Source organism: Aspergillus steynii, assembly GCF_002849105.1.
Source record: "Aspergillus steynii IBT 23096 chromosome Unknown P170scaffold_3, whole genome shotgun sequence".
Classification (NCBI taxonomy): Eukaryota; Fungi; Ascomycota; class Eurotiomycetes; order Eurotiales; family Aspergillaceae; genus Aspergillus; species Aspergillus steynii.
Genome location: NW_020194400.1, coordinates 3,322,190 through 3,348,902, shown reverse-complemented (window position 1 = coordinate 3,348,902; position 26,713 = coordinate 3,322,190). Strand labels below are relative to the sequence as shown.

Genomic DNA, 26,713 nt, shown 5'->3' with positions numbered 1-26,713 from the left:
GACCCAGTTGCGATAGCAGGGTCAGGCAGTTCTGAGCCAATAACCATAATTCGATCACCCAGCTGGCAGATGTGGATGGATGGTGACAGTGCGAATCCTTGTCTGGAACAGATGGAACCAAAGAGGGAGACAACGACGTTTGTCCGAGGAGACGACGACGGCCATGGCTTTGGCACCGGGGAGGTACGGTAAGCCACGCAGTAGAACCTTACATACAACCTTGGAACCGTCCACCCATTTGGATAATTGTTGACATGATTCTGTTTCAATTATTCCGGTGTAACTGAGGAAGCAAGGTACCGGGTCCGGGAGCAAGTCAGAGCAGGGCAAGTCACAGCAAGTTGCAGCAAGTCAAATCGAGCATCCGCGGAGGCGTAAGTTACTGTACCACCGTACGGGAAGGCGGGCATCCCATTGGCCGAGACTGCCCCGTCGGCGAAACCGCCGTAAATTGGCCACCGCCAAGCAACGCCACCTCAGGCACCACTTGGTCTTGGTCGCTCCTTTTCGGCCGCCCGAGGAATTTATGTGAAACCGCGTCGAATCCGCCCCAAGTCACGCCGCAATTCCGACAAGGCAGAGCTTCCTTTGGGCGGTCCCGATATTAATAGCGTTGCCTCGTCCGGCACAGGACCGTAGACTCGGCCTACTGCCTGCAGAATACGGGAGTACGGAGAATGGTCTGACAGCCGTCTGGAATTCTACGAGCGATTCCTTCGACTGTCGCGATCGTAAGACGGACGACATAAAATGTCCGTGCCCCGATGAAGGACGATATGCAGGATATGCAGGCTATGCAGAATATGCACGATATGCACGATGGGCGGTCTCACCTTCCCTTCGCGGCTTCTGCACTCCGCAGCGCCCGTTTATTGATTCGACCTTCCTGCTTGGTCCAAGTCGCTGGATCAACTCCTTGGAATAGTTCGGCTCTCTAGAGTTACACCAACTGATATGGTCCGGGTAGATCTCTTTTTGGGCGTGCCGATTGGGGCTATCGAGGATAGAGACATGGGTGGCTTCTGCTTGTTTCGGCCTCCCTGTTTCCTGCTTTTCTCTGTGCGGTTCTTCGGTTCTTACTCCGTACGTGGTAGCCGCTAGTCGCTACTGCCAGCCAGTGATCAGATGCGATCGATCTGCTCGACCTCCTCCGACATCATCGTTCCACCGCGGCGGAACCCATTGGAGCACCGCAATGTTGACGTGTTTGCCCCGCCCCAACATCGACGGCCGACGTGACGGATCAAGAGCCACGGCAGAAGACGCAGACGCTTCGGGGACGCAATTGGGAATCTTAAGCTCAGACAAGCATGTCTCCTATGATATCATCTGGATGCGTCCCAAACGCCATGGAGATGGCCCGACGTAGCCCTGCGGTTTGATCGTCCCCGGACCTGTGTACTTCATGCGACGAACACGGGTCATATCGATTTTATTGTATGAGCCTTCCCAATCTATTCGATCTGCTGGTTCGAGCCTCTTGGCTAGTGTTGTCTGTAGTATATTACCCTTGCTGATCCTCGTTCGGCTGGATCCAGAGGGGCTTGATTCCCCGCCGTAGACAAGGTTATAAACCCAGCGCTTATTTGATGCACCGGACCGATTGATCTCATCGATCTTAATGATCAACGGCTTCATGTTGACCCTGAGGTCTCATTAACGACAGGGTCTGAGTGCGGCACTGCGAACATCCGTTTTCAGGCGTCGCCCCGCATTCCACGGCAGCGGCACGTGGCGGGCGGATGCCCCATAATAACATCCATCTAGACAAGAGAATCATGAAAGACACCTTGCGAGAGCCGGAGGAGAAAGAAGATCGGAGGTATGGCGTCTATTCCTACCTCCCAGCATGGCGTAGTCAGGAGAGCCACGGTTGATTGGCGGTGGGTGGCCTGTTTATTGCCGCTCGGCAGGAACGACCGAACGACCGTTCATTTCCTACCGAACCCTCTTCTCGTCATCCCATCTCTCCCTCTCTCCCTCTCTCTCTTTCCCCCCTCCTCTTCCCCTTATTCCTCATCGTCCGTCTCCATTTGTTGGTACTTAGTCTACCGCTTCAACCGTCCACGGACCTTCGAAATCTCATATCGAGCTCTGAAAGAGACGCCAATTCTCCATCATGCGTGGCGAGGTGCGAACTACCCGCTCTATTATTTACTTCCCCCGCACCCGTTCCCCTCCATCCCCCAAGCTACGACAACACGCGTGGTCCATCCCAGTAACTAACTCGTTTTGTTCCTGATATCTAGGTCTGTCACATTCATATTGGCCAGGCTGGTACTCAGCTTGGTAACAGTGCCTGGGAGCTGTATGTCTTCACCGCTGTTCCGTGCCCGATGCCCAAGTGCTCACCTCCGTCTGATAATTCAGGTATCTCCTTGAGCATGGTCTCCAGGCCGATGGTCACCTTGACAAAAAGGCCGCTGAGGACGTCGATTCTGGTGGCTCTTTTCAAACGTTTTTCACCGAAACTAGCAACGGAAAATACGTCCCTCGCTCCATCTTCGTGGACCTGGATCCTTCGGTAGGTCTCCCTCTGACAAGACTCTACCCATATTTCAGGACCCTAGTCGCTCATTATCGTCATCCCAACAGCCGATCGATGAAATCCGCACCGGTAGCTATCGCCAGCTCTTCCATCCTGAATTGCTGATCAGTGGCAAAGAGGATGCCGCCAACAACTGTATGTTTGGAGCGTCGAAGCTGGAAAGAACACTAGTACTCATGCATAGCAGACGCTCGTGGCCACTACACCATCGGAAAGGAGCTCGTTGATAACGTGATCGACCGCATTCGCCGTGTTGCCGGTACTTTCAACCTCCTAGACGCGAACCCTTACCCAAAAGCCTGGCTAACAATGAATAGACAACTGCGCCTCTCTTCAGGGCTTCCTCGTCTTCCATTCTTTCGGCGGTGGTACCGGTTCCGGATTCGGTGCCTTACTGCTGGAGCGCCTTTCGACCGACTATGGCAAGAAGTCTAAGCTGGAGTTTGCTATCTATCCCTCGCCTCGCGTGTCCACCGCCGTCGTCGAGCCCTACAACGCCGTTCTGTCCACGCACAGTACCATTGAGAACTCTGACTGCACTTTCTTGGTGGATAACGAGGCCGTCTACGATATCTGCCGTCGCAATTTGGATATCCCTCGCCCCAGCTATGAGCACTTGAATCGCCTGATCGCCCAGGTGGTCAGCTCCATCACTTCCAGTCTTCGCTTCGACGGCGCCCTCAATGTCGATTTGGCCGAATTCCAGACCAACTTGGTGCCATTCCCTCGAATCCACTATCCCTTGATTTCCTACGCCCCCGTGGTTGGAAGCAGCCGCAGCTCTCATGAAAGCTTCCGAGTGCAGGATCTGACCTTCCAGTGTATGTACTGCCCATATCTAGATGGCAACCCCCGTCGGTTCGGCTTCGCTAACCATGACTGACACTTGATAGGTTTTGAACCCAACAACCAGATGGTGGTTTGCAACCCTCGCGATGGCAAGTACATGGCTGTCGCTCTGCTGTACCGTGGTGACGTGGTGCCTCATGACTGCAGTCAGGCCATCTCCTCGCTCAAGGCCAAGGCTTCGTTCAACCTGGTTGAATGGTGTCCCACTGGATTCAAGTTGGGCATCAACTACCAGAAGCCCGTACGCGTCCCTGGCAGCGAGCTTGCCCCCGTCGACCGCTCCGTCAGCATGCTTTCCAACACCACTGCCATCGCCGAAGCCTGGGGTCGCCTGGACCACAAGTTCGATCTCATGTACTCCAAGCGTGCCTTCGTTCACTGGTACGTGGGCGAAGGTATGGAGGAGGGTGAGTTCTCCGAGGCGCGCGAGGACTTGGCCGCTCTGGAGAAGGACTACGAGGAAGTCGCCAGCGACAGCCTGGAGCCCGAGGCTGACGAGCCGGAATACTAATCGCCTGGTTGCCCTTCGTCTGGTCTGCTTTGGTTGATTTGATTCTTGGTTTGTCTAATTTCTTGCCGCAAAACTCAATGTATCCCGCCTGCTCGCGACAACCCCCTTCCGTTCCTGCTTCCCTAGCGTTGTTTTCCATTTCCACAATTTTCCCCGCGGGCGATTCGGATTATCGTACAGAATCAGAATATCAAAATCCATGTGTTTAATTACTCTAGTTGATCTGATAATATGTCTTGTCCATAAACGGGTAATGCGCCGGCCCAAAAGATAGATCGATACTGTACAACACCCACATGTAAGAGCGAGCGCTTTACTTGTCTGCATCTGCGTCCATTTTCTGCAGTAGTTTCAGCGACTCCTCATACGTCCACATGGTCACCGCGCTGGCTGGCGCCGCCTTAAACAGGCTAACGGTCAAGCCGCGATAGAGACCGCGAACGCCCTGCGTTCGCACAATCATCGCAATCGTATGGAACACGCCCCGATACTCCGGGATATTGCGATGAACGTACAAGGAGCGCGTCGGGCCCTGCACCTGCAGCCGCTTCCTTACCAGATCCAACGGAAACACGCCCGTCTTCGCCAGCACGCTCGACACGACCCCCGCGACGGCATCGCCCGACCCGAACGGCAAATCATGCAGCCCGGACAGCGACGGCCTCAGCGACTCGTACGTCGCGAAGAACAAGCCCATGTACGGCACGATCTGGCCCACCGCGGCACTGCACCCGCGGAAGAACCCCCGGTGTCCTTCCTTGCGCGCGATGTCCCGCACCGACCCCAGCAGCGACCGATACACCCGTTCCGTGCCCTGCGCGGCGAATCGCGTCCGAAGCAAATCAAGCGGGTAGGTCGCCGCCGTGGCGCAGCCGCCGGCGAAGGCCCCAGCGACGAAGGACTCAGCGGGCGGAGGTAACCGGTAGGGATCGAGTTGGGCCAGCGCTTGCGTGGTTGTGCGGTAGGTGGTGAATTGCGCGGCGCCGTAGCATACGTACATCAGTTCTGCGGGGACGTTGCCTTTCCAGAGGCCCTGTGGGTTGTGGTTTCAGCGTTCAGCGTCGGCGCAGCGTTTCCACGAGCCGGGACACGTACGGTTATGCCTTCCTGGCGCACAATCGACCGCATCGTCGACAGCGTGCCCTTGTAAACCGGACCTTTGACATTATGATGTGAGGTTGGGTCGGAGAGGGAGTGGATTTGCAATTGGAGGCGGATCTTGACGACATCGAGGGGTGCGATGCAGAATCTACCATGGTGCAAAGAGTCGGTTAGAACCAGACCGGACTTTCCATCTCGCGTGAAGGATTTGCCTTTGGAGCCAATTCCGGGAAAAAAGGAGAACGCACCTGGAAACCAAACCCGCTATCCCACCAGCGAGGACGACCTGTCGCCGCGTGCCCTGGCGAGGGAAAGTTAGTCTCAGCCACACCACAAGAGACGAATTGATCGGCCATGGACAAGTTCAAGCTCAAGCTGCACTCACCTCATCCTTCAGGTGTTCTCCCCCGGCCGACATGCATGTGACAGATGACGAAGGGGGTGGAATCAGGAAAAACCGGGGATAACCGGGGTCGGAGGAGAGAATCGTATGATCAAGTAAGGGTGAGCATCGAACGGGCTGAGGAGGTTGGAAGACTTGAGAGTTGAGACAAGGGGCAAGTGTGTTTGTAATGTGACTGATGCTATTAGGTTTGAATTACTCCAGAGTATTAAGTTGTCGCGTTTGTTGAAATGGAGCAGGATACGTAAAATGAACAGCGAGATTGGCCATATTACATATCTATTAGATAACAGCCAAACCAGGGAAATAAAAAAAAAAAAAAAAAAAAAAAAAAAGAGCGGAACTGCGACCGGTATTGTAATCTTGTATACACTTACCATACCGTTGCCACTTTATCCCCCTCCTCTAAAGTAGCATGGCGCTAGTCCTACTCCGTCTTGTTGACATAACCTCGGTCGAAGCGCCGGTTGCTGTTACTGTCAGTTGGTCATTTCCCCATTTCCCCACGGCAACCTCACTCCTTACCACTCCTTCGCGGATCGATCATCATGACTCGCCTGCTGAGGGCTTTCACGACCTCCATACGAGTGGCTGCGCCCTCGTCTCGCCTGCTTCAACGGCGCTGCTACTCCGCAGCTGCGGACTCTCTCGATTCACAAGCTCCTAACCCTCCGAATTCATCACCGAATGGACATGACTTTAAACTAGATTATCAGAAAATTATCGATTCAGTGAGCTTCAAAGATGAGGAGCCGCCGAACTTGCAGGGAAAGCTTCCACCGGGTGTCAGGATCCATGGAAAGTGGATGAAAATTAACAAGAACCGCATAAGGCTGGAGATCATGCACACCCTGCTGCGCGATGCGTGTCGGTGCCCCCGTTGCGTGGATCCATATTCCAAGCAGCGCAAGTTTCTCACCAGCGACGTCAACATTCATGTTACTCCCCGGTCCGTCAAGCTACGCGACAAAACCCTCGAGGTCAGGTGGGTGAATGACATCTATGGCTATGACGGGCATGTCTCCACATACAATCTGGACGACCTGGCCCATATAAGCCCAGTCCCATTAAGATCCTCCGCCGGCAAAAGGAGACCGCGTTGGCTCTGGGATGCGGGCCAGATGGACAAACGCCAGCACTGGATCACCTACGAAGACTATATGCACAACGAGGCCAAGTTCGTGGAGGCCATGCGCCATCTGGCCATGACGGGGCTGGTCTTCGTGAAAGATATCCCCGACTCGCGCGACGAGGTGGAGAAGCTCGCGACCAAGATGGGCCCGCTCCGGAACACCTTCTACGGGGCAACCTGGGATGTGCGCAGCGTGCCCCAGGCCAAGAACGTGGCCTACACGAACCAGGACCTCGGCTTCCACATGGACCTCATGTATATGAACGAGCCGCCGGGATATCAACTGCTGCACTGCCTCGAGAACTCCAGCGTCGGCGGGGAGTCGATGTTCCTGGATGCCTTCAATGTTGCGAATTCGTTTCACAAGCGGTACCCCAATGTGTTCGATCGCCTCGCCAAGCTGAAAATCAACTACGAGTACAATCACGAAGATCACGTCTATACCAACTCATGGCCTGTCTTCGAAGTCGGGCCCGGTAACTCGCCTGACTCCCTAGAACTCGCTCACGTCAACTACTCGCCGCCATTCCAGGGCCGCATGACGCGGTTCAAAGACCCTGCGGCCATCTCGATGGTCCTGCGCTCGTTGAGGCTATTTGACAAGCATCTGAAGGATAGCGACCGCATCTTCCAGCGCAAAATGCAGCCCGGAGAGTGCGCCATCTTCGAAAACCGGCGCGTGCTCCATGCGCGCCGCCCCTTCGACCTGAACAGCGGCAATCGCTGGCTGGCTGGCACCTACGTCGACGAGGATTCTCTTCTCTCCAAGTTCAGGACTCTCAGCCGGAAATACCCCACCGATTGGTACAGATATGGAGTTGAGCTTGTCGATTCTACGGAAACCAAGGAGGTCATGGGGCTCAAGCCGAGCGCGACCAAGAAGAAGTGGATCAGGGACACCCAGGAGGTCGAGGAGACTGAGGAGACCGAGGAGACTGAGGAGACTGAGGGGTCCCGGGATGGACAGAATCTGCAGTAGATGGCGCCGTGAGGACACGGTCCCGCGGTTGTCAGTAGATACGATGTACGAATGAAGCTACTCAACGGGGTCGAGGTGTATATAGATATGTGAGTAACTCTTCCCCCAATTTGTTTGTAATCACCGACCGATCCTTGTATCTTGTGTTATTTTGATTCTCCAATCCCTGGTATTTAAGCGTACATTCAATACATCGAGTCAGTAAGCGGGCAAGAGACATAGGAAAGAAATAAAGAAGGAAAGAAAAAAAAAAGATGAAATCATTCCTCATCGCTAGTTATAATCTAACACACTCAATACTGAATAATAATAAATCAGGGCGTATAGACCAAAGACATTGATAAAGATGCCCATGGACCAGATACCATCGTTCCTGGAAATCTATGAAGAAAAAAAAAAAAAAAAAAAAAAAAGGCAGAAAAAGAAAGATGAGAGTTAACGAATAACTCAAGCAGCAACGGAAGACTTGTTGACGGAGTAATCAGTCAAGAAGTCGGGATCATTGTTCAGTTCTTCCTTGACCTGTACAACAAGAAGATGAATTAGCATCGCATCAATCCAAAAGATAAGAAACCAGAAAAAGAAGGGAAGGGGAAAGAAGTAGAACGTACAATATCCAACCCACCGACCAACTCCCCACTCACCCACAGCTGGGGGAAAGTCGGCCACTCCGCGAACTCCTTCAGACCCTGGCGCACATCCTCATCGGCCAGAATATTAAAGAACCCGTACTTGACGCTGCGCTCCCGCAGGATGCCCACCAGCTGCCGACTGAACCCGCACTGCGGCGCACTGGGCGTCCCCTTCATGAAGAGCATGACGGGCGCGGCCTTGACCAGCTCCGCGAGGCGGGCGAACAGCGCCTCCTTGGACTCTTCGGGGGACACGTTCGCGTTGACAGGGGGCTGGGTAGCGGTCGCGGGGCCGTTCTCGCGCGGCACGGCGGACAAGGGCGGCGGGATGAGGGTGTTAGGGGCCTTCGAGGCAGCGGGGTTGGCAGCGCCGGCGTGGCGCTCGACGGCGTCGCGGACCTTGGTGGCTTCGCTGCCGGAGATGGATTCGAGGACGGAGCCATTGCGGAGGAGCACGACGAAGGGGACGGCGGTGACGTCGTATTCTTCGGAGATGTCAGGGAGTTCTTCGGCGTTGACGCTGACGAAGGAGAGCGACGGCGGGGAGGTGACCGGGTACTGCGAGGCGAGGGCGGAGAGGACGGCGCGCATTTGCGCGCAGGGGGCGGCCCATGGGGCGTGGAAGTAGAGGACGAGCAGAGAGGTGGGAGGGAGGGCGCTCAGGTGGGAGACGAAGTCGGCCTCCGAGGGGATCTCGATGAGGGACGACATGGCGGAATCCGAGGGTGATGAGTTTTGAATTGGGTTGTCGGGTGGGGTTTCTGGCGGGGGAGAAAAGAGAGAGAGGGAGAAATCGGTCAAGTAGTAGTTAGTGTCGGCGCCGGAGGTGGGGGAGGGGAGGAGGTTGAGAAAACCCGATGAACTGCGAGCAGGCGAAAAGGATGCGGGATGGCGAGAAAGCAGTCTAGATATTAAATAGGGAGATCGCGAGACAACAGCTCCAATGACAATGGGTCTGGCGAAGAACGAAGGAAGAGGAAGATCAGCGAAAGGCGAATTTTTGGCTTATCAGATCGAAACCAGCGATTTCCGCCGTCCGACTCGCCGGAACATCGTTGTTCCGCCTGACACCATCGCCTGCCTGAGGCCGGAGTCCGACATCGCTGCGTCATCACTCCTCAGGCACCCATGCCGTCATGCCTGCCTGAGGCTGCAAGGCAACACCCTGCCGATTCCGGTTAGGCCACTCCCCGTATCGCTATCATCACGTGCCACAAAAGCTGGTGGATTTGCAGCCCCGGGCAACGCTGCTCCCTGCTCCCAATACAAGCCTGCATCTGCTGTTGCGAGGCTAATTTCTTGTCCGGGGCTGTGAATTTTCGCCGGAAAGCGTTCCGTCTAGGTGTCACGAGTGGACTGTACTGTCTTCTCCGGTAATTGGCCCGCTTCCAACCGGTCATCTACAAGGCCTTTGATACCATAAGGTCGCCACAAGCCCAGATATGGCCGGCTCGAATAAGCGCAAGCGCGCTGATGCTGGGAATTCCGATGATGAAGACCCGGTTAAAGGCGCTTCGAACGCAGATGCTGCCTTCGGAGTCGGCGAGACTTTATCTCGTCTCCAATCGTCCAATAGTCCCACGGAAGACACAGAGTCGGCAGCGCAATCGGGCGAAAAGTCGAAGAACCAGGACGACATGCCGTCGAAAAGACCGACTAAGAAAAGAGGAATAGATGGGGAAAAGACAAAGTACCCGCAGCTCACTTATGTCGAAGGCCGGCTGCAATCCTCCATTCGCATCGCAGATTTGCAAAATCTATTACTCTACTGCTTTGCCGATGGCATCGCGCCGCAGTGGATCTCGATTAAACACTCGCCTCGTGTCCGTAAAATCGTGGTCTTGATGGTTCCGGGATTGGAATTGGGCATGTTCGATGGGACAATCCCCCTGCAGGCACCGGAGGACAGCGGCAAGGACACCGATGCTCCGGCAGAACAGGAGGGCGCCATGGATACCGAGGGAACGGATGAGGACCCCAAAAAGGCTGACTTCCAACGGTGGAAAAAAGGACTCCCCCCACAGGATCGATCACACCAGTTCAATCCCCGCGCCTTGTCGCGCGACAACTTACCTGAGCCGCTGCAGCCCTTAGCAGAGTTGTTCCCTCATGTCTGGCCGGTGAAAGCTCCCGGTGATTCGAAATACAACAAAGTACATTCTCCACTCCAGGCCATCCTATTGTCTGCTTTACCCAAAAACAAGGAAAGCAATGGTACCAAGGGCCCGAAACAGGCGAAGATGGATAAGACCTTCGTCCCTAAACGAACGCCGATTACGAATTTCATCAGTAGCCTTGAGGATCTTCGCGAAAATGACTACGTCCTTCACCCGGCTCTTCTATCGACGGATCAGGAGAAGGAAGAGCTTGCCGAAAGTCGCAAACGGCTCGGCCAGTCCGTTGATGATGGGTGGGTAGACACGCACGTCAACAGCCTAGAAGAAGGCAACGTACCCGAGACAGAGATCCAGCAAGGAAGTATGACGGCTGGCCGGGAGGTCCTGGCCATGGACTGCGAGATGTGCGTCACGGAAGGCGGCAATTCGGAGCTCACGCGCATCAGCTTGATCCGCTGGGACGGTGAAGTCGTGCTCGACGAGCTTGTGCAACCGCGACTGCCCGTGATCGACTACCTAACGCGATTCTCTGGAATCACGAAAGAAATGCTGGACCCCGTGACGACCACCCTCGCCGACATCCAGCAAAAGCTCCTTTCCATCTTCACCCCCCGTACGATCTTAGTCGGCCACTCTCTGAACTCCGATCTAACCGCCCTCAAACTCACTCACCCCTTCATCGTCGACACCACCTTCATCTACCCGCACCCTCGCGGACCTCCCCTCAAATGCAGCTTGAAATGGCTCTGCCAGAAGTACCTCGGCAAGGAGATCCAAAAAGGTCAAACCGGCCACGACTCCATCGAAGACTCCGTCGCCGTGCTTGACCTCGTCAAACAGAAATGCGAGAAAGGCGAGCGATGGGGCACCAGCGAGGCCTCGAACGAGAGCATCTTCAAGCGTCTCGGGCGGTCCCCCCGGCCCGGCAAGACCTCCACGGCCGACGATGCCGGCCGCACCGGCGCCGTAGTCGACTGGGGCGCACCCGAGCGCGGCTTCGGGTCGCAGGCGACCGTCGCGATCGGGTGCAGCGACGACGAGGAAGTCGCGCGCGGGATCTCCTCCGTCGTGAACGGCGACGCATCCCGGGCCTCCATCCCCGGCGACGGCGTCGACTTCACCTGGGCCCGCATGCGCGAGCTTGAAATGCACCGAGGCTGGTGCAACCGCATGCCGGACCCCAACAAGGCCAACGAATCCACGACGCTGGTCCCTCCTCCCGAAGAAACCACGCCCACCGGCCCGACTGCCGCCTCGGATCCCTCATCCTCCTCGACGACTGCCGACCTGCAAGGCCTCTCGGCCATGGTCGCGCGAACCACCGCGAACATCCAGCGTGTGTACGACTCCCTGCCCCCTTGCACCTTGTTCCTCGTGTACTCTGGGACCGGGGACCCGCGCGAAGTCAGCCGTCTGCAAGCCATGCACAAGACGTTTCGCGACGAGTACCAGTCGCGGAAGCCGTGGGATGAGTTGAGCGTGAAGTGGACGGATACCGAGGAGCAGGCATTGAAGAAGGCGTGCGAGAGGGCTCGCGCGGGGTGTGGATTTATGTGTGTGAAGTAAATAGACCGATCTATTTAGTCGGATCTTATCTTGTCTACGTGGAATGTGAATACTGGATAGAAAAAGCCTTCTGTATGTACCTCTATGTACTTGACTTTCTAGGACAACTGTAGGCTTCCTCAGGATACTGCCGCTTTAGTGAGGGCGTTCAGGGGTCCGTTTAGGAAATATTTTCTATGAACGTATTTCACTCCTCCATGCTCCTGCCTATAGACTAGTTATTAGGGCCTCTACCAAACAAGCGATTGGATTTCTTCAAAAATCAACTTGGAACTTGATTGGAATAACGTGGGGAAAGATGCAGGGCTCTTAGCACAGCCTGTGACGAACGCTGCATTGTTTATTTCCCCGAGTACGGAAGCATGGAAGTGATTGAACTCCGCAGGCGATCATGATGAATGCAAGTGAGTAGAAAACAGAGTCTGATTACATGAATATAAATGGGGTCCGTCATGGTCTTTGGAGTTGGAATTTGAATCATGTCTTAGCTAAGTCTCGCTTGCCAGTGGTTCAAAGAAGGGGTCTACCGATTGATTTATAGAACTAGTAAATAACAAAAACAAAAAAAAACAAAAAAAAAAAAAAAAAAAAACATAAAAGGGAAATGATGATTACTGCTAATTCAATCTCTGAGAAGGAATTTAAATTTATATAAGTCCGACTCCTATTACGATCCCGTGTCACAATTGCACAGCGAAACGCCGCCAGCCCCTCGATGCCTTCGGATAGAACCTCCAGAGCTGCCTTCGTCGGCTGACCGGTTAGGCAGTATAGCTCTTTATAGAGTGGCTCCCGCCATGCCTTTATATCGTGCGGCGACATACGCGTCCTACACTTACGAGACACGATCACCCGGTCCACCTTTTTATAGAGGGAATCATCCGCTCCCATCCATACTATTGCTTTGTTTATAGCAGAGCTGCTTAATACATACCTAGATAGATATATAGAGGGTAACGATTAATAAACTATATAGGTAGTAAATAATAATAAGAATACTATCTTATCCCGGCTTTTATATAGTTCCTTATTTTATATATATTGTTAACCTCTATACTGCTAGCTATGTACTTTCTGTCCTCTTTTACTTGCTTTTACCCCTTCTGTCCCAGCATTTAAGTAGCCTTCCCTACCACTTGCACGTTTAGGGCCACCCAAGTCCGCATAGCTGACCCTGCACAGCGGCCCATCAGGCCGGTTCACAAAAGCCTCGGAACCCACGCAAGAAGGGCAGTAAAAGACACCCCACGGATCGTACTTGTGCTTTGTTGCCAAGTGGCTCGCATAGTTGGCGCCGTAGAATGTGTCTTGGAAGTCCGGATCGTTCACGTCACCCTCGTTCATGTAGCTGCCGGTGTTGGGCGCCAGCTTCTTGCCGGCCGCGCCCTTGACGAACGTCATGTCGTGGTTGGCCGCTTGCCGCTGCGCGTTGGTTATGGTCTTTTCGGGGACTCGATACGTGGCAATGACGACGGGCGACGTGCGCCACGCCGGGTGCAGGCCAGAGTTCTTGTCCCGGCCGTCCTGGTAGACCTGTCCGCCGGAGACGAGCAGAACGACATGGGCGGCGTACTCGTCTGGTTGACCGCTCACCACCTCGGTGGACTCTCGCACGCGGGCAAAGTCTTTGACCGAGCCCCGGTCGAGCATGCGGGACGTCATGATATACGTGTTGCCCTCTGGATTGTATAGGCCTAGCTCCGTGTCGTAGAAGCTCCAGTAGTCGTTGTACGTGACGTATTTCTCCTCGACTTTGAGCTTGTGCCAATGCCTGTATCCTGCGAACCCGGCGTCGTTGAGACCCGGGTACGACTGAATCAAGACGGCGATGGCATCGAGGAGATCCGAGTTTGTTTCCGGTTTCTGTTTCGGGGCCAACGTCAGCTTGTTGACGACGACGGCGCCAACATTGGGATGTGCCTTGATGGTCATTCCCAGCACGACGCTGTACCCCGGGCCGCCACCGCGCAGGGCCCGATACAAGTCGGCGTGCTGGCAGGCATTGACAAAGACGACGCGGCCGTCGGCAAGCATCACCTCGGCCTCCAAGATCTGATCGGCCCCAAGACCATACTAGGTGCGGGTCGCCGGACCATGGCCGCCGCCGGATGGCCATCCTCCAGTGGCGCCGGGCGAGACGGAGCCCCCGGAAACGATAACCACGTTGTTCACTCAATTTCGTAGCCTTGACTCTTGCTATGTGCTCAATTTCATATCCCAATTTGTATACAACAGCACCCGGTCCTAACCCAGACACATATTTCCTAAATTGCTTCTTGGTTTTCGAGGGGATAAATGGATTCGCGTTGAAACCGAAGTAGTTCTGGTATTCTATCCAGTGGCAGAAATGTCCATTCACTGACAGCGGCTTATGAAATCGGATGTCAGGTGTTGGACTGAGTCGTAATTCCTTTTGCTCTCTCTCGGTCTGAAATTGGTAGCCGAGATTTCTCATTTGGTCGATAAAAGACATTTCTTGAATGAGCGCCCGCTCTCTCTTTTGCCGCATTCTTTCTTCCGCCTCAGCTCTACCACTGGGAGAGTTGTCAGGCGGCAATTGACGAAGGGCAGCTAAAGCTTCAATAGGTGCTGAGATGACCATAGTGTCTAACTGGGTATCGATGCATCTCAATAGCATATCGACGTCTTCAAATAGTACTTAATTAATAATACAATTTAGATAATATCCCTAATTATATTTTTACTATTTACCCCTTTTACTAGTAGCTAATAAGGAATTATTAAGATTCATTCAAGAGAGCCATACGCCCCCACTACTCTAGGTAGATCTATGTCAGTGGTTGATTACCACTAGAGCCCGTTTCAGCTTGGATCTACAGAAGAGGAGCTTACGAAGAAGCAAGCCCCTGAGTCTGAAAATGTATGGATGTACATAAAGAAGAACAGCTGTTTAGTGATAATCCATTGTTACGTACGAGACCTTACCGATCCATCGATCGTCGACAATATATACTAACTCAATAGCTCTCTTGCTCCCGATGTCTCTTCCAAGGTTTCTTCACGCATCTCTGTTATACTATCGCAATTCTCTCGAAGAGATGATCACCCCCTTCAGCGACGGCTTCCCCACGCATGACTCCTTCAACATACGCCTCACCGATCAAAATCCAAGAATTCGGCTGCTCAAAAGGGACTTGCAACTCCTCGAGTCGTTCTTTCGCTTCAGCAATTGCTTTGCGGTAGGCCTTGGTTGAAAGTACTCTTTTCCATGGCTGAGATTGTTTCAGTTTTTCGAACGACGATTCCAAGTTGGTGATATGAGCCCGCTGGGTTTCAATCAGGGCTTCTCGGTGCTTTTCAGCACATCTGAAAATGTACGGCACAGCGGCGCCTTTGACAATCATCAGCTGGTCGCCGTCGTGGAGCCACTTGGGCCCCATGCCTAAAAGGCCTTCATTCGTTTCAAAGACGCCACTCCAGGGTGTCTTTTTAACAATCGCATCTAAATATTGTTGAGCCTGGGGTGATACTGGGTAGGTCCGGACCCAATTGTATGGAATCTCACCATCCCGTTTGTTGGTAATTTCGTCAATAATCTCACCCACTTTCACGATGCCCATATCGAGTAATTGTCCAACTATATCGCTTGTCCCTTGGGCTGTGTATTGGCACTCGGCCGGATCTACTTCACGGTCGATCGACTTTGACCAAGGGAGATCTGGATACCGAAAACACAGGTGGTGGTACGCAATTACCAATTTTTGAATTGCGACTTCCCAGCTTTCTCGCTTCGAGTCCGTCGCCTGATCCAGTTTTTCTCGTAACTTTTCCAGCGAGCTCCACGATTCCCGTTCGAGAATTTCACAAAGCCAAAACGGCGCATGAGAGAAAGAATCCGAAGCGGAGCATGTGAAAGCATCACGAGAGTGATCTTTCTCTGTCGCAGAACTCCTGACAATTGGGCTGATAGAGCATGGGATTGTGGAGGCCAGGGTCCTGGCAAAGGCATCAAAGCTTGTCCCTGAGCTGCCAGGATAATCACGAGGCAGTTCGGCCAGTGTGTCCATCAAGTAGGCTAGGCGCTGAGCCTCTAGGTCGACAGATATGTTGATCTCTATGTCTCTCTTCACCACGTCTAGTAGTACCGCATCCAGAAATAAGGTGGTGCCACTCTGGGAAATTCGAGGGGTAGGACGAGACCCTGTGAGGCCGGCTGCGAAAGCCGGGCCTCCAACCACACCAGTATTTGCAAAATGAGTTAGGCGGTTGTTAAACGCCTAAATTTTATCCGCGTCAGCATGCAAAGTCGCATCCAGAAGTTGTTGTCCAGGCCGTCGCCGCTCGCAATCGCGCTCGAGCCGAGAAGTTTGCAAAGCAGAATGGAATTCCATAGGTCAGAGATACGTATGAAGGTTTGCTTTCCACCCCCCCCCCCCCCCCCCCCCCCCCCCTGTAGATCTTTGTCAGGTTGTCGCGCGCATGTTATCCATAAAAAGGGGGGAGAAAAAAAAGAAATTACAAGCTAACTGTGCCTCCAGAGATTCTTGAGGACCCCAACATTGACGCTGTTCTCATTCCCCTGCCCAACGGCCTTCACTACGAGTGGGCTGCGCGCGCCATCGAAGCAGGCAAGCATGTGCTGCTCGAGAAGCCGTCCGTCAACAACGAAGAAGAGGCGTTGAAGCTGTTCCGCATGCCCGAGCTCTCTCGTCCCGACGCCCCTGTCATCCTAGAGGCGTGTCACAGCAGGTTCCATCCCGCCGTGCACAAGTTCCTCTCCTTCATCACCCCGGCCGACGTCGAGCACGTGTACACCGACGTTATGGTCCCATGGTTGCTTATCGGCAAGGACCGGATCGAGTTCAGCTACGACCTCGGCGGCGGCAGCATCATGGCGCTCGGAACCTACAACTTTGCCATGCTGCGCATGATCTTTGCCGACGAGCCCGAGGAGTGCACCTCGTGCTCGCCCAGCGTCTGGGCCGACGGCCTCCACGGCCGCTGCGACTACCACTTCGAGGCCGACTTCCGCTTCCCCAACGGCGGCACCGCGTCCGCCACGGCCACGATGCAGGGCCCCCTCCTGTGGAAGCCGTCCGAGGCGCGAGTTACCCACAGGCCTGTCGTGGTCGCCGACCCGTCGCTGCCGGACACGCAGGAAAAGATCAAGACGCGCCAGGTCACGCTGCACGGGTACATGCACGCCGTTCTCTGTCATCGCATCGACGTCAAGGACTCGTTTGTCATCCGTAATAAAGCGGATGCGCGCCCGGTCAAGACCTGGGTCGAGTCGTCCAGCCACAAGGCGTACTCCTTCCGTGATGCCGGCTGCAAGAGGTCGGGCCCCGACGGCGAGGACTGGTGGATGCCGTACCGCTACCAGCTCGAGGAGTTTGTCAACCGCATCAAGGGCCGGCCGACGAGCTACTGGATTGACGGTGAAGACTCGATCAAGCAGATGCGCATGGTCGACATGGCTTATGAGAAGAGTGGACTGGGACTTCGGCCAACCAGCCAGTATTCTTAAACCTTTCTCTGCAATATAGTCCTTTATGCTTTTCTGAACACGATCTTTGACTTGTCCATGGTTTTCTTTAGCTCTCTTGCATGATTCAAGCGCTTGACTTGTATCCATCTACACTGCACACGACGGGAAACAAGCAACGTAGCACAGGGAACAGCACTGCCTGATTTAACACCACGAGCGACGGAGGCCAGTACAAGGTCAAAGTCCGCATGGATCTTATATTGCCTAAGAGGGTACTGCTCGTTTTAGGGATACTTCATAATAGATAACACAGACACAACTATGATCTGATCTGGCTAAAATACATCTACATGCTCCAACCAGCCTTCCAGTCAAGGCCAAATGGCCAGCCGACAAGGCTCAGGTCGAGGAGAGATCCATTTCTAATCTCGTCCGCCCGCGCCTTCAGCTCGTCCACATCCCAGTTTGCCCACAGAAACTTTCTGTTCAAGAATCGCGCCTCGGGGCTGGCCAGCCACACAAAGAATGTCGCCGGGAGAGAGACTAGATGAAAGTGTCAGTAACCGTGGAACCAAGCAGCGAGCGCCCAAAGAACAAAGGACCTTTGCTCTTACCGTGATCTTCAAACCCTACGGCCTTAACACCTCCTGTTTGGGCCAATTACAGAGTCGAACCAACTACCAACTACGAATCTCTGTTTGTCAGCAAGACCATAACGCACTTCATCTCATACATGTAGACAGTAGACCAATCTATAGAACGAGGCGGGACGGTCCGGACCCACTCTACAATTTGCTCCGTCCGGCGCTAGTCCGCTTACGGACAGCCCTTTACAAACCGCCCGATGCCACTCCGCAAAGGGACAGAAGTGGACAAGTAAGGATTCATTCACTCACTAAGCACTCAGGCGATCAGCGAGAGTTAAAAATAACTGACCTTTGTAAAATCCTTTTTTACTTCGTTTTTTTTCTCACTTTAGGTACATAACTAAATATCCTAATACGAATCATAATATGAGACAATAATTTGGAATAAAAGATGAAAGAGGACCTTGGCATATATATATACCCTGGTACAACCCGGATGGATGATGATTTACATGATTTAGCCAGACCAAGTGCCTCTCGAGCCTTGAGTCTTGACACCGCGAACTAGGGCGGCCCACATTGACCATGGCCGTCGATACGGCTGGTCAAGTAGACCAAACCCGCAGGTATGCAACTCCTTGATAGTTGATTTTTATAATTGTAGCTGGAACTATCTATAATAACAGCTCATAAATTACATTCTTAGATAGAACAATATCTAAAACATATCTACATAGAACAATGACTACCCTTTATAATTGTAAAAAATTCGGGGATCCGTAGCGGATGTCGGATTTCATGTTTAAAATCCGAAACTGATGCGGGTTCTACCCCTAGGAGTTCGGGCTGTGCGGGTCCCAATGCCCACTCTACTTGCCCCACAAGCAACGCCTGGTCACAGTCGCCGTATACAGACGCAACACACCGCACCATGGCTTCAGATCAAGCCTCCATCCTGAGCTGCACCCTGTGCGGCAAGACCTTTGACAGATGTGAGTGCTCGCCTCGCCTGGCCCCCGCGGGTCTGCACGCCCACGCCAGGATGGGCTGGTCAGACACACCTTAGCCTTGGACAAACATGTCATCCATCTAACATGCCATGCTCGCCATATACAGCATCGACTCTGAAAAGACACGGCTACTACTGTCGAACTCGAAACGGCGTCCAACCCCCCCGTGCGCGAGCCTGCGTGTCCTGCGTGAGCACGAAAACGAGATGCGACAACGCAAGGCCTGCTTGCTCGAGATGCAACGCCAAAGGTCTCCCTTGTCGATACCCTGCGAGAGCGATTCGCGCGGCCGAGATGAGAGGCGCTCGCGTGCCGTCGACGACTGAACAGAAGAAGCCTGCGCCCGCGTTTGATCCGATGCCCGCCTCGGTCGCCCAGACCAGCGCTCTTCTCCACTTGGCCAGCGATATCGACGGCGTCGCGTACGACCCCACGTTGTCATCATGGCCGCCTCAGGAAACGCTGGGATTCGACCCGGGCTTTGGCGCCTGGGATGATATCGACTGGCAATTTCTTCTGTCCGATGCCGGGCCGTACTCTTCGTCATTCTCGCCAACCACGGGGCCAGACAGCGAGACACCATCGTCCTCGTCCGATAACCGGCTCGGCCCTCAAAGCGTGACGACCGCTCCCGAGTCGCAGATACCGAGATTGCCGACCCTTGACATGCCGTCCATCCTTCGCCGCCAGCACGCCGACGCGGGCGCGCAGCGCGTCTCGCAGATCATACTGCAGACGCTCAAGTCCTATCCGCTGATGATGATGCGCCAGAAGACCCCTCCGCCGTTTCTCCATCCCTCCCTGCTGGCAACCAGCGCAACTGACGGCGCGGCCGACGACACGACCGAAAGCCTTGAACCGTGGCACAACTGCATGAGCCTAGTGTACATGGCAAACAGCAAAATCAAGGGCAGCCGCAGACTGTTCTGGAGAAACGTCCAGGCTGAGTGTGAGCGCTTTTGCCAACGGGTACGTCCCTATCTAGTTTTCATCGTGGCTCGGACTTTCCTTTTTTCTTTTTTTTTTTCGGAACTAACGGACAGGCCATTACAGCATTTCGAGCTCGACAGGTGGGAGCTTCTTGCCACGATGCAGGCATTGGCTATATATGTCATAATGAGAATAGACGAGACACCAGAAGAGAACCAGCAAGAGGCTAAAATTGACGGGCTGCTGCTCAGAGCTGTCACGGTACGCCATGTTTAAGCAGTTGACTGCCCGGCATTCCACTCGTCTGCTAACACACGCAACAGGTCATCGCTATTCAGTTCTTGGCCGTTGATTTCAGGTCCGGCTCGTGCTCGACGCCCTATACTGCCTGGAAAAACTGGATTCTGGAAGAGTCAGGACGAAGGTAAGCCAGCCTCTGCTCTCTGATAAGCTGTTGCTGTCGCAGCAGCAGCATATCAAGACTCGGTAAAGTATGTATTGACTGACTCGTCCATGCAGACTCTGTGTCCTGTTTAAAGTCATCAGCATGCTTGTGTCGTTTGAGCCGGCCAAAATGTGTAAAGCCGTCGGCGACGTCATCCTGGCTCCTCTGCCCGCCCAGAAGCAGCTGTGGGAGGCACCAGACCACAACATCTGGAAGCGCGACGGCGAGACGGAGTCGGGCGCCCAGATGGAATTCGGGTTGACCAAGAACGGCCAACTCGTCAGGCTCGGCGGGGACGCAGAAGCAACAGCAGCGATTACAGGCGACGACATAGCAGCGCCACCCAGCACCATCGAGTGGAACGAGTGGTGTTCGGGCATGGATGGCATCGGCAATCTCGTTATGCTTGCTGCGTCTATGATGCAGCAGTTCTAAATGACTGTTTATTTTGTTTTATATCTCCCCCCCGGAATACGGAGTTCCACAGAGAGACTGTCTTCTTATATTCTTTTTTTCTTTCTTTTAAAAAGAGCTACTTCTTCTTGCCACATGTTGAAACGCCAGTAAAAGATACCGAGTTGATGGACAAGGGTTGTACATGTTACTGTTGGTAAAAAGCTACCTTGTAAAAGCATGCATAGGTTTTTATTTTGGTAATAAAAACCATTTCGAGTTCAAGTATAGTTTCTATTTCTTAAAATTAGTACGCAATTTACCTTAATTAACTAGGGTGTACCTTTTTCAGCTCAGTGGTTCGCATGAATGTACTCCGGAGTAGTTGGACCACTGCCGCCCAGTAAACTCTCCCAGGCTACGGATATAGTTGCCAGGGTACGCCAATCCGATCAATGCTGTAGTATTCTGCGGCTGAGTGAGTCTAGTTACGCAGATCGCGAGATGTATCTGCACTTGGCGACGAGGAACATGTACAACGTGGCATTTAGTGCCCTACAGCGATGTTTAGACATGATCACCACGTCGTCGCAGGGACATGTGGCTCCCGACGAGCAAGACGAGCGCCTGGAGGCGTCCTCGAGGGCTCATTTCCAGCTCGTGTCAGTCATACAGCTGTGCTCGTACATTTTCAACCGACAAAACCAGGCTGTGGAAACCTTGTCGAGAAACCACAGCAGAGTGTCGCGCATCCTGATGCTGCGCGAGCAAGACTCCAGGCAGTCGGTCTCTTTTGATGCCATTGCCGGGCTAAAAACAGAAGTAGAGCAACAGTTGAAGCAGCTTCATCAAAGTTTATGTAGGGCATAGAGTAGCAATTTCATCAACCCCGTCCGTCACTCGCGCGTCGTCGGGTTCCGTGTAGCACATACCCTCCAAGTGCAAAGAATAGGAATCCAAGAATTGGACTTTTCCTTTTTCTATCTATTATTTGAAAATACACCCTGTTTTTTTCTAGTCAACAGAAAAACGCACGTCCCTTTTAGTGTCTTAGTAAGCGATCTAGACAAATGATTTCCAAATCAGGGAATAGAAAATGCTCACTTTATTACTATTTTGTACTAGTAGATACTAATTTACTAGCACATGCGTGGGGAAAAAGAAAAAGACAAGAAAAAGAAGGCAGTATTCTCTATGCACCGGAGATTTTTCAGATTCATGAATCTTGACTTTTTGAACGGAAAACAGCTGCATCCCTAACAATAATCTCACTCTGGCCACACACACACCACCGATGCCGACGCACGGCGACTTATACGAGCCAATGGAGTGTCATTACTGAGACGTGATAGCTCTATAAGAAATAACACAAGCAACGCTGCGCAGTGTCTTTCTCAATTGTGGTACTCCTGAAGCTGCTGAGCGATTTAGTGAATTCCCCGGGACAATGAACACTTCTGCTGTATCCCCGGAAGTCATCGAGGCGGCGGAACAGCTTCTTCGCGATTTGAAGAGCCACACGGGCTCAGTTACGGATCAGGCAAATGTCGTGCGCCAACTCGAAAGACTCCGCTGTCTTGTCCACAAGGGCCCCGACGCTCTCATGTTCCATGCTTATCCCGTAAGCCTGGCAAAATCAACGTAACGTTGCAAATACCATGTCCATTCGGATGCTGACGACACAAGTTCCAAATGCTGCCCGCTATGAATGTACTGTGTGATTTTGGGGTGTTTGACGCGGTACCACAGACAGGCTCTAGATCTTTAGACGATCTCTCGGCAGCAGTCAACCTGGATACCGAGATTCTAGGTGATGAAATACACGGGATCACGCAGGAATGCATCGCTGACAGCAAGCTAGGTCGGTTCCTCCGGCTCGTCCTCACGCAGGGGATATTCAAGGAAGATACGCCAGGCGTCTACGCGCACACGGACGCGTCGAGCATGTTTCGAACGGACCACGCCCCCAGTTTCTTTCGGCTGGGGTAGGTGTCTGGCCGTCACTCTCACTTCCCTGATACTGATCATCCTCGCAGCACGATGCAGTTCCCGCAGTGGTGGAAGGTCGCCGAGTATCTTAAGACGCACTCGTCCGAGGACGCCAAACACGCGACCAAGGTACCCTTCAGCTGGGCCATGGGAAAGGAGGGCATGACGTACTACAAGACCCTCGAGGAGGATCCGGCCGTGTCTGACGCCTGGCACAAGGGCATGGTCATGATCGAGGCGATGCAGCCCGTCTCTGACATGTTTCCCTTTGCGTCGCTGCGGGAGGCAGTCGAGGCGGAGCCACACCGGCCCTTTGTCGTCGACGTCGGCGGGGGAAGAGGGAACGCGCTCGTTGCGATTATGAACGAGTGCGGCGGTAGCTACGGCGCAAGGATGGTCCTCCAGGGCATGGAGGATGTGCTCAATGGCAAGGATCCGGTTGCAGTTGATAGTGTCGAGAACATGACGCACAACTTTTACGATCCGCAGCCTGTGAAGAGTAAGTTGGCCTCGCAGTGACACTCACGAGTCGCAAAAGAGATACAAAAAGAAGATCATCGCTAACCGTCACACAGACGCGCATGTTTACCTTTTGCGCAATGTCTTGCACAACCACTACGACGAGAGGAGCCTCGTCATCCTGCCCCAGCTGGCCGAGGCCTTGGGCCCTACCTCGCGCCTCCTGATCGGAGAGATGGTTCTGCCCGGCACCGTCGCCGCCGGCTCCGATCCGATGCCCTTTTTCATGGACCTCAACATGTTTATGGAGGGAGGGCTCGAGCGGACAGAGCAGCAGTTCGCGACGCTGCTGGCAGGGGCCGGTCTCGAGCTCGAGCGAGTCTGGCGGCACCCAGACAACCCGACCCAGACCACCATCGAGGCGAGGCTGAGGCGAGCAGGCACGCAGTGATGGTCCATGTCAGGCTAGGTCGGCGCCCATAGGTACCTGTAAACGAGGATCTGGGTTCATAGCGGGATCACCACGAGGCTGCAGATAATAGAAGAATCCTTACTAACGACGTCGAGTCAATCGGGCTAAATTTAATTGGCCGGTTGACTACTACACGGAACTCCGTGAACACAACACCAGACATGCCGATCGATGCTTCCCTGTACCTCTGCTTTGTTCTTTTTTTTTAGCCGGTTAATCATTAGCTGCCTGTAATCCGGACGAATCCAACCGAGATGATCGGACAACGCAAACGATCTAAAGTAGTCTTTCCATCTCGGCGGATTTGTCAGTCTTCCGGTGCAACCAACAGCCGGGTCATGTTGCTCTCGCCGTAACTACTAGAAACTCAGGGCCCGTTTCGCACGTTTATTTGATTTGTAAGGCTGTCTAGGATTTGCTGCCTCCGGGGCTTTATCAGGTCGAGTTCGTGCGTGGCCTATTCGTTTGCGGCGACTCTGCCAGGCCACGGAAAACACTGCAGAGGATATAATACTCGCATGTGTCAGGTATTACTTCAATCCAACCATCACTGCTTTTCGTTGCTGTCGCCATCGATTCGAAAAAGATTCAACTGCATTCCGAGAACATGGTAGCAGAGCAGCACACCGAGGGCACGGCGGCCGAGGCCAGCCTAGGGTCGAAATCATCGCCCTCGTCGCAAAGCCTCGCGGAGAAGACGTCACCCCAGGACATCACTGACATTCAGTCCCCCGTGGACACGGGCGCCGATGTCGTCGATGAGTACCCTCACGGCATTCGACTCGTCCTTTTGGCCGGCGCGTCCATCATGGGCGTGTTCCTCATCGCGCTGGACCAGGTAAGCAGTTTAATTTACTACAAAGTCTCTCCCTGGACAAAGCTAACTGTGTCTTTTTCTCTAGACAATTGTCGGTACCGCGATCCCGGAAATCACTGCCGAGTTTGATGGTCTTAAAGACGTATCCTGGTACTCCGCGGCCTACTTCATGACATTTGGCGGCCTCGAGGCATCGTGGGGCAAGGCCTTTAAATACTTTGATATAAAATGGACTTTTATTGCATCTCTCACAATATTCGAGATTGGCAGCCTCATCTGCGGCGTCGCGCCGTCGTCTGTCGCCCTGATCATCGGGCGTGCCATTGCTGGAATCGGCGCCGCTGGCATCTCCGTCGGTGGAACAAGCATCGTCGCCTTCAGCGTCCCGCCCAAGACGCGACCGATTCTCATGGGGCTCATCGGGCTGACGTACGGGCTGAGCTCCGTGCTTGGGCCGCTGATTGGCGGTGCCTTTACGGAAAATGCCACCTGGCGATGGTGCTTCTACATCAACCTTCCTGTCGGGGCTGTCGGCGCGGCCGTCGTTATCATCTTCTTTCACCTCCCGGCCGCGGTCAAGCCGCCGCCCATCAGTTTCGGCCAGAAGCTGCTTCACCTGGATCCCGTCGGGATGTGTCTCACCATGGCGGCCATCATATGCTTCGTCTTGGGCTTGCAGTATGGCGGAGTCGAATATCCTTGGAAGAGCAGCAAGGTGGTTGGCCTTTTAGTCGGCTTTGGGGTGCTTATCATTGCCCTGATCCTCTGGTCCATATGGCTAGGCGAGTATGCCATGATGACTCCGCGGCTTTTCAAGAAGCGTGGGCTCTGGAGCGTCTGCCCCTACCAGTTCTTCTTCCTCGGCGATCTGCTCCTCCTCCTGTACTACCTCCCCATCTACTTCCAGTCTGTCAAGGGCGCCAGCCCCATCCAGTCCGGCGTCGACAATCTGCCCATCGTCCTCGCAGTTGCCATCTTCGCTATCCTGGGTGGTGTCTTTGTGACTACGACAGGCCTCCCGACACCGGCCATGTTTGTCGGCGCGTTGCTCGGGACCGTTGGCTGCGGCCTCTTTTACACGCTCGAAATTGACACCCCGAGTCCAAAGTGGATAGGATACCAGATTCTCGCCGGATCTGCCATAGCATTTTCCGTTCAGAACGGCCTCAACATTGCCCAGGCCAGCGTCGACCCAGAGGATCTGCCAGCCGTGACGGCTTGCCTTTACTGTAAGTGCATACCTGCTTCATCCCGGGCACGCCAAAAAAAAGAAAGAAAAGAAAAGCTAACACATGATCCACACAGTCTTCCAAACAGTCGGAGGAGCATTCACAATCTCCTCCGGACAAGCCGCCTTTGTGAACCAGATCCTAGTAAAGCTCGCATCATCTGCGCCCGGGGTTCCCGGCCAGAAAGTCATCAGCGCGGGGGCTTCAGAGCTACGCAATGTCTTTTCTCCGGAGGAACTGCCCGGTGTATTAGTGGCCTACATGCACGGTCTAAAGGCGACGTTTGCCCTTTCCATTGCCTTTTGCGGCATTGCCCTGATCTCTACGTTGTTTGTTCCTTGGAAGCGGCTTGCGACGCATGCACCCGGTCCTGACGATAAGGAGGAGGGTAAACAGAGGTAGATGGTATCCTTGGCAGCTTAACGAATTGGCCGGTTACTCCTGCCACAATACGGCCAGAGTCAACATGGTGGTTCAGTGTGGTTTGTTGCAACTGCAAGAACAGTGGCTATAAAGATATTTGCCGGATCAGTGTGGAATGGTAACCATAACATTTTTTTTTACGGAAGAAATACCAGCTTTATTTGTTGTCTGTGTGATAGTATTACTGGGGTTTAAGTAGTATAACAGGTCAAAAAAGAATAAGAATAAAAAATAGCTAAAAAAGGATTACTAGTTAAAATATAATTTGTTAAGATTATTTACTCAGGGCACTTAATCCCACACTCATTTTATATCTACTAATTATCGCCAGACTACTTGAGGCATGCTCGGGTTTACCTAGTAAGTAAAAAGCAGTAAGGGATAAGTACTCAAACAGAAAAAGCTATCACCCTGGCTAGAAAATCAAGTACATGTCTGATTACTATATAGATGTCATAAATAATGGATGTTCGCGAATTGGGAATTTAGTGTCAAAAACGGCTTCCATTTACTAGCCTGTGTATTTCCTTAATCTTCTGTCATTTACAACTCCGTTTTTTGTTTTGTTTGGTATGAAGACGCCCATATGAGTTGCAGAAATGGAAAAAAGCGTAGCCCTGATTAATCCAACAAATGAGACACAGTAAAACAGTCGAAGAATCTGTGCTTTTG

The 26,713-nt window shown here is 53.3% G+C and overlaps 13 protein-coding genes across 13 annotated transcripts; 8 read left to right on the top strand and 5 right to left on the bottom strand.

The window, feature by feature from the left end:
• The first annotated feature begins 1,942 nt into the window (after positions 1-1,942).
• Positions 1,943-4,182, top strand: P170DRAFT_436077 (tubulin alpha chain). The gene is made up of 7 exons (XM_024849080.1): positions 1,943-2,131; positions 2,250-2,308; positions 2,371-2,524; positions 2,596-2,683; positions 2,736-2,807; positions 2,866-3,369; positions 3,442-4,182. The coding sequence occupies exons 1-7, from the start codon at positions 2,120-2,122 to the stop codon at positions 3,906-3,908; spliced, it is 1,356 nt and encodes a 451-aa protein (XP_024706301.1). The 5' UTR covers positions 1,943-2,119; the 3' UTR covers positions 3,909-4,182.
• Positions 3,793-5,142, bottom strand: P170DRAFT_436076 (thiamine transporter TPC1). Its single transcript, XM_024849079.1, has one exon. It carries the CDS (start codon positions 4,906-4,908, stop codon positions 4,222-4,224), a length of 687 nt encoding a protein of 228 aa, XP_024706300.1. The 5' UTR covers positions 4,909-5,142; the 3' UTR covers positions 3,793-4,221.
• A 760-nt stretch (positions 5,143-5,902) lies between these two features.
• Positions 5,903-7,752, top strand: P170DRAFT_436075 (putative Gamma-butyrobetaine hydroxylase subfamily). The gene has a single exon (XM_024849078.1). It carries the CDS (start codon positions 5,961-5,963, stop codon positions 7,521-7,523), a length of 1,563 nt encoding a protein of 520 aa, XP_024706299.1. The 5' UTR covers positions 5,903-5,960; the 3' UTR covers positions 7,524-7,752.
• On the bottom strand, positions 7,554-7,929 carry P170DRAFT_157746 (uncharacterized protein). Its single transcript, XM_024842550.1, has one exon. The coding sequence runs from the start codon at positions 7,792-7,794 to the stop codon at positions 7,585-7,587; it is 210 nt and encodes a 69-aa protein (XP_024706298.1). The 5' UTR covers positions 7,795-7,929; the 3' UTR covers positions 7,554-7,584.
• P170DRAFT_436074 (PICOT family protein) lies at positions 7,913-9,104 on the bottom strand. Its single transcript, XM_024849077.1, has 2 exons — positions 8,135-9,104; positions 7,913-8,045 (listed from the first exon to the last, which is right to left on the bottom strand). Exons 1-2 carry the CDS (start codon positions 8,864-8,866, stop codon positions 7,971-7,973), a joined length of 807 nt encoding a protein of 268 aa, XP_024706297.1. The 5' UTR covers positions 8,867-9,104; the 3' UTR covers positions 7,913-7,970.
• A 329-nt stretch (positions 9,105-9,433) lies between these two features.
• Positions 9,434-11,977, top strand: P170DRAFT_464016 (RNA exonuclease; the record flags this gene model as incomplete). Its single annotated transcript, XM_024852213.1, has 3 exons — positions 9,434-11,825; positions 11,899-11,910; positions 11,941-11,977. Exons 1-3 carry the CDS (start codon positions 9,598-9,600, stop codon positions 11,975-11,977), a joined length of 2,277 nt encoding a protein of 758 aa, XP_024706296.1. The 5' UTR covers positions 9,434-9,597.
• An 884-nt stretch (positions 11,978-12,861) lies between these two features.
• P170DRAFT_436072 (uncharacterized protein) lies at positions 12,862-13,905 on the bottom strand. The gene has a single exon (XM_024849076.1). The coding sequence runs from the start codon at positions 13,870-13,872 to the stop codon at positions 12,898-12,900; it is 975 nt and encodes a 324-aa protein (XP_024706295.1). The 5' UTR covers positions 13,873-13,905; the 3' UTR covers positions 12,862-12,897.
• Positions 13,906-14,832: 927 nt separating this feature from the next.
• On the bottom strand, positions 14,833-15,878 carry P170DRAFT_436071 (uncharacterized protein). Its single transcript, XM_024849075.1, has 2 exons — positions 15,365-15,878; positions 14,833-15,301 (listed from the first exon to the last, which is right to left on the bottom strand). The coding sequence occupies exons 1-2, from the start codon at positions 15,864-15,866 to the stop codon at positions 14,871-14,873; spliced, it is 933 nt and encodes a 310-aa protein (XP_024706294.1). The 5' UTR covers positions 15,867-15,878; the 3' UTR covers positions 14,833-14,870.
• A 37-nt stretch (positions 15,879-15,915) lies between these two features.
• P170DRAFT_455300 (Gfo/Idh/MocA family protein) lies at positions 15,916-17,365 on the top strand (the record flags this gene model as incomplete). Its single annotated transcript, XM_024851516.1, has 4 exons — positions 15,916-15,987; positions 16,097-16,164; positions 16,198-16,211; positions 16,338-17,365. The coding sequence occupies 4 exons, from the start codon at positions 15,916-15,918 to the stop codon at positions 17,324-17,326; spliced, it is 1,143 nt and encodes a 380-aa protein (XP_024706293.1). The 3' UTR covers positions 17,327-17,365.
• Positions 17,366-18,736: 1,371 nt separating this feature from the next.
• P170DRAFT_436070 (uncharacterized protein) lies at positions 18,737-20,869 on the top strand. The gene is made up of 5 exons (XM_024849074.1): positions 18,737-18,866; positions 18,991-19,853; positions 19,938-20,075; positions 20,138-20,238; positions 20,334-20,869. Exons 1-5 carry the CDS (start codon positions 18,806-18,808, stop codon positions 20,692-20,694), a joined length of 1,524 nt encoding a protein of 507 aa, XP_024706292.1. The 5' UTR covers positions 18,737-18,805; the 3' UTR covers positions 20,695-20,869.
• A 287-nt stretch (positions 20,870-21,156) lies between these two features.
• On the top strand, positions 21,157-21,522 carry P170DRAFT_474538 (uncharacterized protein; the record flags this gene model as incomplete). Its single annotated transcript, XM_024853157.1, has 1 exon — positions 21,157-21,522. One exon carries the CDS (start codon positions 21,157-21,159, stop codon positions 21,520-21,522), a length of 366 nt encoding a protein of 121 aa, XP_024706291.1.
• A 577-nt stretch (positions 21,523-22,099) lies between these two features.
• On the top strand, positions 22,100-23,551 carry P170DRAFT_446160 (O-methyltransferase; the record flags this gene model as incomplete). Its single annotated transcript, XM_024850773.1, has 5 exons — positions 22,100-22,273; positions 22,339-22,462; positions 22,514-22,637; positions 22,689-23,140; positions 23,217-23,551. 5 exons carry the CDS (start codon positions 22,100-22,102, stop codon positions 23,549-23,551), a joined length of 1,209 nt encoding a protein of 402 aa, XP_024706290.1.
• Positions 23,552-24,158: 607 nt separating this feature from the next.
• On the top strand, positions 24,159-26,155 carry P170DRAFT_464012 (MFS gliotoxin efflux transporter glia). Its single transcript, XM_024852212.1, has 3 exons — positions 24,159-24,410; positions 24,475-25,618; positions 25,695-26,155. The coding sequence occupies exons 1-3, from the start codon at positions 24,180-24,182 to the stop codon at positions 26,018-26,020; spliced, it is 1,701 nt and encodes a 566-aa protein (XP_024706289.1). The 5' UTR covers positions 24,159-24,179; the 3' UTR covers positions 26,021-26,155.
• The last annotated feature ends 558 nt before the right edge of the window (positions 26,156-26,713 follow it).